At 40.5% G+C, this 16604-nt stretch overlaps 1 protein-coding gene across 3 annotated transcripts in view; it reads left to right on the plus strand.

Moving 5' to 3' along the window:
- The window catches only part of TNS3 (tensin 3), a 197570-nt gene extending 181232 nt beyond the window's left edge, over nt 1–16338 (plus strand). For all 3 annotated transcript variants that reach the window (XM_057431640.1, XM_057431641.1, XM_057431642.1), the window contains exons 26-33: nt 1693–1824; nt 3904–3999; nt 5572–5649; nt 7336–7413; nt 10900–11068; nt 12027–12095; nt 12224–12250; nt 13224–16338. In XM_057431640.1, the coding sequence (XP_057287623.1) occupies nt 1693–1824; nt 3904–3999; nt 5572–5649; nt 7336–7413; nt 10900–11068; nt 12027–12095; nt 12224–12250; nt 13224–13368 (794 nt within the window). In that variant the 3' untranslated portion in view covers nt 13369–16338. The remainder of the gene's footprint in view (nt 1–1692; nt 1825–3903; nt 4000–5571; nt 5650–7335; nt 7414–10899; nt 11069–12026; nt 12096–12223; nt 12251–13223) is intronic.
- The last annotated feature ends 266 nt before the right edge of the window (nt 16339–16604 follow it).

Genomic DNA, 16604 nt, shown 5'->3' on the forward strand with positions numbered 1-16604 from the left:
GAGAGGGGAGTAGATCATACAGGAATTTTAAACCTAGCCGTTTGAACACATGGTAAGAGAATCTTCCCAATCTTTCAGTATGCATCTTTTTGCCCTATCAAGTAAAAATCCTTTTAAAAAGTGTTTGAAGATCCTGTTGGTGAGGAGGGGGAGCACTTGTCCCTTTTTTCTATCCTAAATGGACTGCTCATGTGCCAAATGATTACTGTCCCCTGCAGATTTAGAAGTGTTACATAAGTGCTTCTGAATTGTGGGGTTTTCCATAATCATCTTCCTCCTCTCAACACATGACAGATTATTATCCTACAAGGATGCTGGAGAGGGCCTCTTCATGAGGGACTGTAGCAATAGGGCAAGGGGTGATGGGTTCAAACTGAAACAGGGAAAGTTCAGGTTAGATATAAGGAAGAAGTTCTTCCCTGTGAGGGTGCTGAGGCGCTGGCACAGGGTGCCCAGAGAAGCTGTGGCTGCCCCATTCCTGGCAGTGTTCAAGGGCAGGTTGGACGGGGCTTGGAGCAACCTGGTCTGGTGTGAGGTGTCCCTGCCCATGGCAGGGGGTTGGAACTGGATGAGCTTTAAGGTCCTTTCCAGCCTAAGCCAGTCTGGAATTCTGTGATTGTGAAAATGGTTGTTTTCTTCACCATCTGACAGCTAACAGAAGAGAATATAAATCTCTTCAACAGGAGAACAGTTACGTCTGCATTTTCCTGATTTTCTATTCCTACTCTTTTTTATGGAAAAAAACAAAGTGTGTTTGTTTATAATGTAATCATTGCTCAGGCCTTGCAAAACATGGCTTCATGCCCCATGTGCAGAATTCCATGTTCTCTGTATACAATTAAAAGTATTGTAGTCAAATCTGGTTTTTTTCCAAGGTTTCTCTGAAGCCTTCCTGATCATTAGAAACTCTGGAAACAAGCAAGTATTTCCAAAAAGTTTAAAGGGGAGAAAACTAAGGCAAAGTACTGATGTTTTATTTTGACCAAATTAAGGTAAATCATTGGATGAACCTTTTGAGTTTAAGGTTTTGGGCTACTTGATTTCAAAGTCTGCAGCAGACTCATGTAAAGCAGGAGCATTTTCCCTGTGGATGGTTCCTCTTGGGGATAACTTCATTTCCCACTTCCAGCAGAGCTCACAGAATACAGATGTCAGATATTTCAGTGCTTGGACATTCAAAGAGTACTCTCTCACATTTCCCTTGTTTCAAAAGTAGTAATGGACTGAGACTGCTTAGTAGGAAGAGAAGCTCAGTGGTGGATGACAACAGATCTGCTCCGTATGGTGAAGCTTCATAGGGAAATCAAAACAGTGCTGTGTAGTCAGCCTGGGAATGAAGGTGTGCTCTCTGCCATGCTTCTAACAAGTTGACTAAATGTAGGCAGGAATCAGCTTGCTCTTGCACTGGTTGTAAGAATCCTGGTGGGACCTGCATGTCCTCAGTTTAAAAATGAGTCAGGATCTGTACTTCAGATGTATCTCAAAATAAGTATCTATGAGATTTGCACAAGATGTTTCCACTCATATCCCCCAGATATGCTTGACTCTATTATCTTCTGCAGCAGTGGGGGCAGAGAAAAGGATCTTACTTCCCTTAGTCTCCTATTAATTACAGATTTTGACTTCTGTACTTCTTGGGTATGTGCATTGTTCTGGAACTGTTTTTCTCTCTCTTTCCTGGAATCCCTGCAGCCATTGCTGTTCTCAAGGACAAAGAACCTGGCTCATTCATTGTTCGAGACAGTCATTCCTTCCGGGGAGCCTATGGACTAGCAATGAAAGTTGCTACACCACCTCCTTCTGTGCTGCAGTTAAACAAGAAAGGTACTCCATGCCCTTCTATCTATTATTTAACAAGCCATACATACTTGGAAATCCTTACTACAGGGTAACAATCTAGAGGAACCTCCCCTCTTCTAGTAAATGCAACTTGAATTACAGGCTCCCTTTGGTACCTTGTTAAATGAGATTGGATAAACTGTTGTACTTTATAGTTTCACCATGGCTTGTATATGTATGTTCACTATAGCTGTGCATGTATTGTACCTTAGCAACCTAATAGAAAATCATGGGTGCTCCCAGGCAATCAGAAATCTGCCTTTGATCCACATACCACCCTGTAAAGCTTTAGCCTGGCTGGAAGGTTGAATATTTTTGGCCCTAAGGTTTTGTTTTGAGACAGTTCTACATTAGATATAAATCTGAGAAGGTTCCCTAAGGAAAGATGATAGTTGTTTAAAAGGAGTGATTAAATACACCTGCTTTGCCAGCTCCAGTGCCTCCATGTATAACTTGCGCCTGATAGTTGTGAAAGGTAAAATGAGGAAAACATACAGAAAGCAAGCTATTTCAAGTTCTATACGCTTAATCTGATATCTTGAGACAATTTCTAACACAAATTTGCCATGTAATCCTTCATTTTATTGCCAAAAAGCGTCAGCAGAACCACTGCAGTGTCTTACTTAATGAAGTGTTGTGGCTTAAACCGTGACAGGAGTGCAGAGGGGCAGTGATGGCAACAAGGATGTAAATGGAGAGTGGCTGTAGGCGATTTTAGTAATAATTTTTTCCATCATCAGACCCATGAACTCCAGAACACAGGAAAGTTCAAACTCTGCTCGTCTTAAAGAGCCAGTTTGTGTTAGTTGTGCCACAGACAAATAGTAGTAAGAGAAAACTTAGATGAGACTGTAGCATTCTTCCACTTCTCACTGTGTGATATTTAACTCTTTTGATTCCCACTGTTTCATCCTAGAAGGCACAAATCTGTTCAGTTTCCTGCAGATTTTCTTGTTCCAGGCTTCCCCTTGCCACATACCCCTGTGGTTCTTCAGTTTTAATATTCTGGGAGCATAACGGCAAACAGTGAGCTGTTTGAAAAGGTGGTCTTTGCAATATTTGCTTGCATGGAAGTTTCTGCTGTCCAGATTAATGTGTTCATCTGTATTAGCTTGAAAGTCAGCCCTTGAAGTCCTGTGTTTCCTGGACTGTGGCTAATAGATCAGAGTTAAAAGGAGGTTTTTTGTGTTGCTGCTCTTTTGTTAAGGTTTGAATGGTGGGGTAACTTTGTCCCATCGCTATGAAATAAATTGCTTGGAGAGAGAATCAGTTTCTAGCCGGGTGTGAAATACTGTGAACAAGCCTTTCAAGAAGTAATGGAGTTTTCTTATTTATATGTGTGTGTATGTATGTTTAAAAGAATATTAAAGCTCAAGGGAATCTTTCTGTGTCTCTTGGACTTTGAAGCTCCTCATTACATCCAACTTAACCTTTTTGATTTGTCTAGGACAATAAACCAGAGAGAAAAACTTCAAAAACCTGATGAAACCTGGGGATTTCATGTAATTGTTTTCAGGAGCAAAGGCTTAGTGTAAAACTGCAAACACTTTAAAACTTCACTGAGAGACTTGGCATTACCTTGGTGTAGCTCAATTGTCTATTGCTTTCATCTGGAAAAGTTGTGTGAGCAAAACCATCACTAGAAATCTGAGTGTTTTGTCACACTTTTACGTGTCACACTGGATACAAGTTCTTCCAGTGGTTAGAAATTCTGCACAGAATTCTGATGCAAGTTACTAGCTATTAGATTTCCAAATTCTTTTCCTGTCTGTAGTTGGGAGCCTGCTTGGGAAGCAGTGTGTATTTGGCTGTCACTCACGGTTACAAAACCTTTTCCTCTGGTTGTCTAAAGTGAGCTATTTGCTTGTTTGTTTTTTGCAAAATGGCCTTTTTACTACAGCTTGTAACCTTGCAGCTGAGCAGGTCCGACGTATTCTTTGCATGTTGTATATAAAACACTTGGTGGTAATGTGGAAAACTGCTTCACAAAGACCTGCTAATTTGTGAGACTGTTGTCTCTTCATTGCTTCTCTTCATGAGCCTTCTTTGCTTTTTTCCACACAGTTGGAGATTTGTCAAATGAACTTGTAAGGCATTTTCTGATTGAATGCACTCACAAGGGGGTGCGCTTGAAAGGATGCCCAAACGAACCATATTTTGGTAAGTACAGTACATCACAGGGATGCATAAAATGGAAACAGTTTGCATTTGCCAGAGCTGTTTTATAGACTTGGGTTGAGTGCAAATGAGAGAATACGCATTTCTCATCAGTCCTGATGGTTTCTGTAGGAATGCATTCTGAGGTTAGAGGAACCTTGTACATGTTTACCTTAAGTATATGTGCAAGCTGGTCTACTAAAACCAATGCAGCTGCAGACAGTTGAGCTAGATGACTATTATGGGTCTCACTGATTTAGGACCTTCACCTTAATTTGACCTGTGCTGTATGTAGGCTGTGTATTAGCTGGCTAAAATGGCATCAGAGTGGGACAAAGTACATGATGCTGTGTCAGCCTACCTAATGTAGCATGATGAAAGCACACTACCTGTTGTGGCAAACAGCCGAACATCTACCTAGCTGCTCACTCACTTGCCCTCCTCAGTGGGGCAGGAGGGGAAAACAGAGAAAGCTCATGGGTTGAGATAAAGACAAGGAGGTTTCTAACCAGTTACTACTATGGGAGAGAGAGACTGAAGTTGGGGGAAATTAATTTATTTTTTTACCAGTTAAAATCTATATTCAGGTAGTGAGAAAAAACCATTAAAGTAACACTGTTACTTCCTCTTTTCCCAAGCTCAACTTCACTCTTCCCCACAGACTCCTTACCCCCACCTCAGGCAGTGCAGGAGGGGATGAAGGGTATATGGTCATTACAGAACAGTTCCTCTCTGCTGCTCACTGTCCTCCCACTTTTTTTTTTTGTTGAGGTGTTGGGTTTTAGAACCTTCATTTTTGGGGTTGTAGAAATGAGGCTGATTTAGGTTGAACCTAAAATTGAATTTTCCTCAAGTGCATGATTATAATGTTCAATTTTGTTGGTAAACAGGATCTAAGGATGGCTTTTTGTACAAGTAGGCTGATGAATATCATTCCTTTATCTGACTTCTTACAGTCTATAGACTTCTTAAAGACATGCTAATATCAAAGATAACTAATGTATAATTATTTTAAGTCAAGTCCAAATGACAAAAGGGACTTTGAAAAGAAGAATAATCTCTCTAGACCATCTTAGATGCTTTCAGAAGCACAAAATAGGTGTGTAGACAAAGCACTAATCAGTGGAGACTAGATGGCTCAGAGGCAGAACTCCTTTTTCTCTGCCTCACATAGCTTTGACCCTTATGTTCTTACCATCTTCATAAAATTGTACTACATTTAAGGCAGCTGAAGTTAAGAGTGTTGAAAGGAATTTACTGACTTTCATGTTACTTTGTTTTTTGTCATTTTTGTGCTTTCTCCATTTAAAGCAAAGGTTAGGATTTAAGCAGGGAAAAGGGGGCATATGATTGTGATTAGTGAGTTCAAGCATATCCAAGTGGGAAAGTGCTGGGAAGCATGAATACGTTAAAATTGACCGAAGAAGGTCTCAGCTTAGGTGCCAAGAGAATATTTTTTAAAGGGCAAGGGGGAAGGCCCCTTGATCTATAAAATACTTGAGAGCCAACATAACTTCAGCATTCTTGTCGTCTGCCAAGTTAACTGTGCATGTCTTGTTACTCTTCTGACCACAGGGAGTTTGACAGCTCTGGTGTATCAGCATTCCATCACCCCACTGGCATTGCCCTGCAAGCTCCTCATCCCAGACAGAGGTAAGCTTGTTAAAGTACAGAAGAGATATACCCAGCCAAGCTCTGCTTCAAAGTGCCAGTGTCTGAAGGCAGGTGAAGATGTCACAAGCTGAGATCTAAGCAAGAATGCAGAGGGAAGGAAGCTGTGTTTTGAAAGTGGTTCTTCAATACTCCTGATGGCTCTCACCCAATGTGTAGCTGTGAGCAGACTAGTACTGTGATATTCCAGTTACAAACACAAGTGTCATGGAAATCCACACAGTAAATATACCACGTAGGAAGACAAATGTACTTCTCAGACATGAAATTACACCTGTGTAAGGTTAGATGTAGCCACTCATTCAGGTCTGGGTAGCAAAAGGGAAGGCAAGTAGGTAAAGAAAACAGTGTCCTGAGTATGACCACTGGCAGGGAGGCAGCAGCTTACATAGGTCCGAATATTGTTTAAGTAAGTGATCAGAAAGCCTGTGTTAAATCATGGGACTGTAATTCTAATTCTGGTTATGGTGATTTCGTAAACCACACTTAAGACAACAGCCAAATGTAGTTCTGGCTTTCCCCTAATTCAGTTGTCTGTTACTCTCCCACACGAAGTTAACACCACATGTATTATTGAAATGTTAAACATTCTTGTGGTTTTCTACTGAACTCTGTAAGCGTTTGTTAAAGGCCATATGTCAAACATAGCATTGGAATTATGCAAATACATTAATGAAACCATTTTAGCATAAAAGCATGATATGGTAGATGTGACCAGAGATCTCTTTATATGGCAAAGCAGTGTGGTAGGTGGGCTTGTTCTCCTTATCGTGCTCACCTAAAATGGAAAGCTCCTTCACTCTGGCAGAAGTGCAGGACCGAAACGTTTGCTTTGTCCTGAATAAACATTATCAGAGTGAATTTTTATTGTGGATTTATTTTTTAATCCAATTTGATCACACACTTCAAGATGATCTTCTGTGGTTAATGATTCTGGATATGGTGTGTGGAGTATTTAAAGCATATGGCTAACTCTGAACATGTTAATACTGTCACATACCTTATTACTGCTTTCTTCCTCATTTGAATGGATTCAAAGACAGCATGCATCATGTTAAATAAAGCAGTGAGATCTTTTTACATGCATATATGTAACTGAAAGACCATACTGATGGACAGTTTTCTCACTGATTTTAATTGGGAGGCAAACATTCCACTGCTGTCTTAATAGTTCAGATGTTTGTTTTCCACATGAGTATGAAAAAAAGAGGATTGTGTTGTCATTTTCTGAGTCAAAATACAATTAATTGATTTCATTGTAGAAACACAATTTCTTTATGCCTAAATTAGTGTAAATAATACAGAATAAATGAGATAATGAAAACTGCACTATTCAAAATGAGTGTTATAATAAGGGAATAGAGCTATTTATTAGTCTTGTTTTAATGTGGTGGTGTGTGTGTCCCTTATGCTACGTAGTTACGTCTTACTGTTAGGAAGTAAAGGTTGGGCATCCCTCCTGCAATGCTGGAGGCAAAAAAAAAGTGATGCAGCACAAAAGCCACATGAATGACTGTAGTTGCAGTTACAAGATTATTTCAGAGTTCTGGCCAAGACTTGGTCAGTGGGTGAGATGACAGTTCTAAAAGCTGAATTCATACTTGTCTGAGTGCGTTGATCTGTTGATTCAAGTCCAAACAAGACATGGGCTGTGTTTTCTGTTTGCAGATCCCTTGGAGGAGACAGCGGAAACTTCTCCACAGACTGCTGCAAACTCGGCAGCGGAGCTTCTTAAACAGGGTGCAGGTCTGTTAAACTTTTACTTTGCATTTGACTGGCACCAGATTTTGTGTCTTATAGCCTGGGAGAAGCTGAAGCTTAGATTAGACTGGAGGATGTTTAAAGGGAGCAGTTAAATTTAGACTGCTGTGTAGAAGTGTAAAGGGCATTGTGAGGATATATACCAAATTCTTTTTGGTTTCTGCAACCAGGTCCTAAACTCTACAACCCTGTGTTTGCTTTCCAGTCACATCTCCTATGGGAATCTGAAGCACGCATAGGCTGGCTCAAGCACAGCAATTTTTAAGCAGCCACATTGCTTTCATAACTGATGAACTTAGAGAAGGTATTTTCAACCTGTGGTTGCAGAGGTTCATGAACTATGTCTGAGGTCTGCAAAGGGCAACTAAAGAATGTGTTCAGTAGCAGTCATAACACACTGTTGTTGGACATGGTGCTCTGAGTACCCCCTTATAATCTTACAGCTGTTCTTAGTAGAAATGCAGCCACTGTGTTACTCCCCTATATAGTACCCAGGGGAACCTCTCCATGCCCTCCCATGCTCCCTTGTTTTCTCTCTGCTATGAATTCTCCCCAGGATCTGTCTGTCCACCAGATTAGTCCCATTAGAGCAGGAGAACACACTGCATATGGCATACTCTGTGCCTTTATGAGAATGCTGCCTCTTTGCCCCCACCCAGTTCAGGGCATTTCTGAAGGGGGCAGTTGCCAAGCTGAGCTGCTCTGGAGAGTGTTGCTCCTTGCTTGTGCAGCAGTCTGCTTTGATCTGAATACCTCTTCAAGTGCTGTAATCAAGAAGGCATGTGTGGCTGAGGCAATGGCAAGCCTTTGTGAGGCTGTGCCAGGAGTGAGCACACACTGGCCTTGGCCTTTCTGTCTGCTGATGCTGACAGGTTTGTTGTGGCCAACAGGGGAAAAGAAACTAGGAGGACTCATTTTTGTAGAACTTTCCCTCTTCCAAACCTGCCTGGACACGTTCCTGGGTGACCTGCTCTAGGTGGCCCTGCCTTGGCAGGGGGTTGGAGCAGGTGATATCCAGAGGTCTCTTCCAGCCCTGGCAATTCTGTGAAAACCCAGCAAAAGAGGCATGTGTTGTATTTTGAGAAATGTTGGGTTCTCCTTGACCAGGCAGTGCTTTTCAAACAAAAAGAAATAATCCTTGCTTCATCTGGGGCAGTAGGCAGGTAACTCCTTAGGGCAGTTATCACGAGTCATTTGGGAAACTTAGTACATTTGGGGTTTTGTTGCTGGTGGTTTTGTTTTTAGACAGGGGTTTGGGACCTGAATAGATGAATTAGCTAGGGGAGATGCTCAGAGGGTTTTTTGCCTAGATGCATCATTTTCCAATGATTTTCCATATTTCAGAGGTCCTTCTGCAGTCATAGAGACATTCTAGTTGTGGAATTGAGTACTGAAAGGCAGACCCAAAACATAAATTGTTTCTTTTCCAACTCTCTGAGCTGTGTGGGCACCTGCAGTTTAGCCAAAGCAGATTCACTTTTCCCCTGCCTTGCTTTACAAGCAAATGAAAGATGTATTTGCCTGAAGGATCATTGTTTTATATCTGTCTGAAAAAACCTAATGAGCATTTCCAGTCATTATCTGAATGCAGAAGCTGACTGGAAATCCTTTGGAAATCCTGTGGAAAATGATAGCAGCACCATTGCAGGGAAGCTGCACTGCACGAAAGACACGTATTCCTTTTGCTTTAGCCTTGAGTATCGTTTCTGTGGGATTGCTGTCATTAGATTCCCCATCTAACATTCCCCATGGTCTTAATTAAGATCTCTTCCAGCCTTTCTCATTACCCGTCCTTTCCTGTAATCTCCTTCTTAAGCTGACACTTTGCAATACTTCTGAAACAGATTCCACTTACTGGTTTTTGTGCTACAGAAGTAAAGAAAGACACAGTATTTGGTGACATGTTTTGAACTATCAGATTGAGGGCAATTTAGACAAAATGCTTGGCTGATTCATTTAGAAACAAAACTTGAACACATTCTGTTGACACCAGTGCAGTGTGTGACAGCAGAGGAAGAGAAGCACTTCATCTGGGTCTCCAAAGTGGAGTGTGACTGTGAAACAAGGCAAGCTTCCTGTGGTGGGAAGGGCTGAAAGGATAATGAAGAGCTTTAGAACTATACCAAACATACCCAGTAAGACGTGAGGAGAGCTTATGGTTTGGAATGTTATTTACCATTTTGGGTAGACAAGACAGAAGGCTGTTCAGCGAGGAAGGCCTCATTGAACTTGCATTCGTCATCTTAAACCCCTCTCTGCATGAATTGTAATTGAATAGTAACTATTCAAACAAAAGTTGTTGAAACAATCACAGCAATGTGCAAGTACATTTGGGAAATTTGCTGCTTTCAGATGAAATAAAACAAATCTCTGGATCCCTTATTTCACTGACAGACTCCAGAGCTTGAAGTTACTGGGCTGATCATCATGCTGGGATCTAACTCATGCTTATGCAGTCATTAACTGTGCGACTGCTAGGTTGTTTTGAAAGTGCCACTGCCTGGCTGTGTGTTTTATGTAGCTAGTCATAGGAGAAAGCTTTAGTCAGATTACAGAATAGCCATATGGGAAGAGAAGCTATTAGATTTAATTTAGTCTTTGCTTTCATATTAAGGTTGGCAAGTCAAACTAAACTGCTAAACAGATGAAATGTTAGTTGGTAATTTGCATGCATCAGCTGCCAGAGTTGTAACCTCTGTCCTGGATACCTATGCAAATATTTTATCAAAACACAAAGTCTGTCAGCACCTGTGTTTCACTATGGATGTGTTTAATCCTGCTTGTTTGTGCTGCAGAGTAAGACAGAGGACTTTCCAAGAGCAAAAATGCTCTTAACCTGCTTGTAAATTTTACTTTATACCAAAGTATTTAAGTCCCAAAGTATTTAAACATGTGAATAATTCTATATAATAGTAATTAACACTGTATGGTATTATATGGCACAGTTACCATACAGTATTGTCTAGTATTACACAGTATTATAGTCTAGTATATAACGCTATATAATATTAATACTTACTTTCCTAGTGTTTGCTGCAGATTTGCTATGAGACAGGCCTGTTACCTCCAGAATTTAGTCTTGAACTCTGTAGAAAAAATTCTTCCCTGTGAGGGTGCTGAGGCGCTGGCACAGCGTGCCCAGAGAAGCTGTGGCTGCCCCATCCCTGGCAGTGCTCAAGGCCAGGTTGGATAGCGCTTGGAGCAACCTGGTCTAGTGGAAGGTGTCCCTGCCTGTGGCAGGGGATTGGAACTGGATGATCTCAGGGTCCTTTCCAACCCAAACCAGTCTGTGATTCTATGAAGCAAGAGTGGAACATGGTGAGGCACACACCCACAAGGTTTGCTGCTGGTCTTCCCTGTTTGCTTTACAAAGGTGGAAAGTTTACATGCTGTTTGGTTTTGTTCAAAAGACACCTGTTTGATTGCTGCTTGGTAATGACCTCTCAAAGTCCTTCCTGTCTTTCATTACAGCGTGTAATGTCTGGTACCTGAACTCAGTGGAGATGGAGTCCCTCACAGGCTACCAGGCAGTACAGAAAGCCTTGAGCCTGACACTGATGCAAGACCCTTCTCCTGTCTCAACCGTTGTCCATTTCAAAGTGTCTGCACAGGGAATCACGTTGACAGATAATCAAAGAAAGTAAGAGAATATCCAACCTTGTCCCCTACATGTGTTGGCTGCTGTTGATTTTCCTAGTTACATTTTGCACTCTCTCAGCGAATAATAGGATGTATTAAGGATTAACAGTGAAGGAGTCAGCTGTCCAAAGGACTGGAGAATGAATGTTTGAAGCTATGGATGTTACAGTCTACATGTCAGCTTTTACATCTGGAAGGTCACTTTGCCATGGCATTTTTATTCTAATGAATGGTTATTTCTAATCAAAGGGAAAGTAATGGCTTTGCCAGCATTTGATATTCAGCCTATTCACTGAAATAATTTATCTTCATGGTATCTTTTGCCAGTATCAGCAGAGTTGGCCTAAGACAGTGCGCATCACTGTGTAGCTGAAATAGGGCTTTGGATAGCCTATAAAATACTATGATACAAAGGTAATTTATGTTTACTTTGTACTGAATGCAGTTAAGGCTACCACAAAGTCTTTAGCTTTGATAACTGACAATAACAAAGGAGGGGCAATAGGAATTTGTTCTAGCTTAAAAAAAAGAAGTGCCAGACTTCTTAATTCCATGGGGTCTGCAAGTGTTTACAGCAGATCAGGGACAAAACCTTACATGATAATGCCTACAAGTGCTTGTATTTTGAAACTTGGTATATTCACAAGTTCCAAGAAGTTGCATTTCCCACAGACACAGTATCTAAATGGCCATTTTTTGGTTAAAAAAAAACCCACATTTCATACTTCCAGTTCTTTTTCTTAGCTTGAGGGTCAGTTTTCCTTTGGTTCAAAAACTTGATGTTACTATTCTAAATATGGATTTATTTAGTTGGAGCAGTTCAGGTGGCTTTCAAAGTCACTCATAGATAGCAAAAAGAGTATATTGTCATTGTTAAATTGAGATGAAATGTAGTTTATTATTTAATATTTTAAGCATCTTAACTATTCCTAAAACCTGTTCTCTTTCTTTCTACCCAGACTCTTTTTTCGGCGACATTATCCAGTCAACACTGTTATTTTCTGTGCTTTGGATCCACAGGACAGAAAGTAAGGAAGACAAGCTGTGTTTCTAATGTGCTGTTTGTATTGTTGATCTAAAAGAAAAAAAAACCAACATAGGTTTCATTTTTATTTCTTTTTTTGTTTTCTTTACTGTTTCCTACGTGGACGACCAGATGGATGAAAGATGGCCTTTCTGCAAAGTAAGTGGGCACCCGTCTGAGTCTCTTTTAACTGAATGTTCTAGGAATATCAGTTTCTTAGTGTTCTGTATTATCCTTGTCAGAGATGTAGAAGGGAAAGCAGCTGTCCTGAGACAAAAATCTCTCTGCCCACTGTAATTAGACTTTAGTTACTTCACCTGCACCTCTGCAAGTCGGGGCCTAATTATGTGATAGTGGGATGTCTGGAGCCAGAGTTAGTGTGGTTTACTAAGGCTGCAGGTCTATGATTCGACTAAAATTTCAGAAATGAAAACAGCCATTTGCTATTCAGTCTTGTGTTCCATTTATCCAACAATGCTAACACAAGCTTACTTGTCCCACTCAGACTGATAGCTCTAAAAAAGACACACACACCCCCCCCCAGCAGATAGATAAACACACTCCCAGCAGTACTAGTGTGTGGCATAAATATATACTTAGCTGTGGATTGCAAAGCGCTTTCTGTTGAAGGCAAGCATCATTGTTCCCCCCTTACCAAAAGAAACCCCCTAAACAGGGAGAGCTTAGGCACTGGCTTCTGGAAAGGAACAGAAATAGATTGCTTAAGTCCTATTTCCAGTACTCTTGTCTGCTGAGATCCATGGCCTTCAAACCCACTTTTTAGGCCGTTCCTGACACACCACACCAAATACCCCCCAAGGCAGGTAAAAGAAAAGCAGTACAGAATCAGATTAAGTATATTCCCCAGGGTCAGCAGCATGTCTCTGACAGCAGACTGTGCAGGATTTAATACAGAGAAGAAGGAAGGGGACAGTCTCTTTAGCTGATTGTGGCTGTCCTGAGCCACTTAGGAGCTCCTGAGTTAGCTGCTGCACCTGAACCACTGTGTTTAGCAGTCAGCCAGGACCTTGTCGATCAGAAGAGATGAAGTCTTATTTGTGCTTTTGGCTTGTGCAGTATCGTTTCTGCTTTATGAAATGAGGCAATGCCTGTCTGTCTGTTGTCCTTGCAGAGTATTTGGGTTCGTTGCCCGGAAGCAAGGCAGTGCCACGGACAACATATGCCACCTATTTGCAGAGCATGATCCAGAGCAACCTGCCAGCGCCATTGTGAACTTTGTATCAAAGGTCATGATCGGATCCCAGAAGAAGATCTGATGCCTTCACATCCTTGACTTAGAGCTCTTCACTGATTCCACTGAAGGAAAGCACTGTGAGAGAGGGAGAAAGCATATTCAGCAGCAACGCCTGACCCTTGTCATTCCTAAGAAGGAAAGCATAGGACAGTCTAGCTGCATTCTGTCGCAAGAGCCTTGTGTTTGCCTTTTCTTTGAAGACGCCTCTAAATTAACAAAAGCATTATTTCTTTGTTTTTATATCAAAGGACAAAACAAAAGAAAGTGGGTGCCACCCAAACCTGTGAGGCCCAAACCTGAATGAAGCATAAATGAAAACTTTTCTCCTGAAGGGTTTTTGATACATTTTCACATGCTGTTTCTCATCGTCTGTTGGAGCAGAAATACTCACTAGGCTGTGCTACTTCTTTTGTGCAGAAAATGTTTTGTGTAACCTCCAAAGACACTTGCCATAGTTGCATCAATGGTAGCTGTAGGCCTTGCAAACATGCTCTTAAGGGAATGATGGTCTGAGGGAAGACTATTTGCTCTTCCCTTCATCCTTATGTGATCAGTGATGGGAACTGAATGGAGAAAGGGGAAGATGTACGTGAAGAGAAGGTTTGTGCAAGTTGATTTCTGATCAGGAGCAGAAATGTGGAGCATTCAGGGAGGTTGCTCTGTGTTAAGAGGGCTGGGCTGGGTTAGTTGGAAAAATTCTAAATAGGGGAGAGGTGGCAGAAAAAAGTTGTGTGGAAATCTGTAATTGGGGTTTTGTATTATTTTTTTATACAGAGAACTAAGCAGGGAAGATTCTGTATTATAATAATTACAGGATAAAAATGAGGGAAAAGAAGAAAACTTTATAATTTATACTTTTTTAACCTTTGCCAGATTATTTATAGTAGATCTCAGATCTTGGTATGTCATAGAGATACTCTTTAACTAGGCCATTGTTGGGCTTTGCCTCTTTAGCTCTATTTTGCATAAGTAGAAGTGTTTATAGCCTGTGCCTTGCTAAATAGAGTCGCATAGTTTGACTTTTGTCTTACAGTGATAAGCTACTTCCCATTTCCTGTCTCTGCAGTACTGTTTTGGTAGTAATATTTGTTCCCCTACCTAATATTTGTGGATTCTTCCAGCCCCATTTTTATTGGAGTTTTATGGATTTTTTTTGGCCTTTTTTTTCCCCCTTTGATCTTTAGGAACTGATTTTGGTTTATAATATCATTTTTTTAAGAATTCCTTGAGTTTGGAAATCCAAAAGGGAATGGAATATATTTTGTTACTCTGTCCCACTTCTTGAGAACATTTATGTAATGATTTCTACAACTGTCACACTTGCACAGATCTCTGTATGTGTACATTGGTATTTTAAATGCATAACAGAGTGCTGGTTACCTTTACAGAAAGCTGATAAGCTAGATTACAGTGGAAAACTTCACAAGGAGAGCAAGCCACTGAAGTCTACTCTGGAACTCCCATTCACTTCAAAAAGAGCAGTACTAGACCCCTGTATCACAACTGATGGTAATAAAACAGCTTCACTTGTGACAGTGCTGAAAAGCTTCACTGCCTCTATTTGATGTGTGGCTGTCAACATTATAGCAACAAACTAAGAAATAAAATGACATGCTGAATTTGGCATGCCAGTGCATGAGGTGCTGGATCAACTAGTAACTGTACCCACTGGAGGATTTAATCATTTTATTCACTTTTACAAAATAATATTTAAATGGAATGGGGAACTTTGGTTGGGCTGTATGGTAAGAAGTTTCCACCAATTTGGTCTGTCCTGTATAAAGTATGATCTGTCTTATATTAACAGCTCTCTCCCTATTTCCTGAACTATTAGGATCATGGAAACATTACTCAGTGACCATAGCCAGAGTTACTGATGTAACTATGAATTTTGTATAAATAACTTGATACTTTTTAAAAGGAAGAGGGTGAGGAACAGAGGGAGAGAGAAAAAATATTTGAAGTTTAATGTATCTGGACTGGGTAGTGGAGAATCAGTAGCAGTGGGCATTGGATATCTGTAAAAGGGTGAAGCAATCCAAAGCATAGTAGCTACCGTTGAAGCAACAAAGGCAAGTGCCTCTGATTTGTACCAAATACTTCTGCTTTTCTCACACAGAGGTATACTACTTAAACAGTGTTCAGGTACCATCCAAAAGGGAATGCAGCTCTTGAGGAGTTTTGATCCTTTTGAGACATGTGAGGACAAGTTTCCTTTTAATATTTAGCCAGTTGAAGCCCAGTGAATTTCTCCAGCTGACATCTTAATTACATTTAAGTCTGAATTAGGTTTAAATCCGATGTGTTGTGAGCACTGAAATGAGAAGGAATTTTTACTACATTTTTTTGATTCTGTAGATGACACTTAAATTCCAGTGTGTCTTGCTAGACACCACGTGTTGGCCTTTGGGCTGAAAATAAAGTGTCCTTTTTTCCCCCAATTTTACCATTTCCATTCAGGGCCTTATTTTTTAGTCCCTGTTCTTTCTCAGGCTGCTGGCTTCAAGAGCATAAGGAATTGAACGCTGACATTCCTGGTGGTGTTTCCTGGGAGTTTAGCTCTACTTGGTAAGTGGGGAGTAAAGAAGTTGCCCTGTTTCTAAGGGAGGTATTTTATTATGCGTTCCTTTGGATGTTATATTGCCACCTGCTTTTGCTTTTAATGAATTAAAAAATGCACAAAGCAAGATAATTCTGTATGTACCATTATGTAGTGTATGTAGGAAGATATTCACGAAACACTTGCTCATGGCAAATACAAGACTAAATAGTTAATACAGCACTTTCTTTCAAGGTTTTTGGTAGATGTGTATATGCAGTTTCATAACTAATGGCAGCAAGTGACATACGTATTTAGACAGACTCCTATTAACCTTCTTAGTAAATGTACTACTATAATCGTACAGTGTTAAACTACAAAAATGCTGAAAGCCATGTTTTTAATTGAATGACTTCCATGTATCCAACAGTATCATTAAAAAAAATAATCTCATGTTTCCTTCTTGGTTTTACCTACTAGTGCAAATTTTTGTCTTTTTCTTGAAACTGTAAAGAAGCACCAGAAGGTCTCCAGTATGTAAATGAATGTTCTATAAATTCTTTGTATAGTCATTTTCTCTGCTCTTCAGATATCGCCTCTGTTCAGATTATAATAAAATGATGAATGTGAAATTTCACAACACAATGTTACAGGGCAGTCTGCTTGGAAAGAACGTTACCTTCTGACAACGCTAATAACCAAAAACTTGGTGAGATAAG

The sequence above is a fragment of the Pezoporus wallicus genome, unplaced genomic scaffold (assembly GCF_028554395.1).
Source record: "Pezoporus wallicus isolate ANWC-B61680 ecotype Strahan unplaced genomic scaffold, APGP_CSIRO_Pwel_v1 scaffold_11491, whole genome shotgun sequence".
Lineage (NCBI taxonomy): Eukaryota > Metazoa > Chordata > Aves > Psittaciformes > Psittacidae > Pezoporus > Pezoporus wallicus.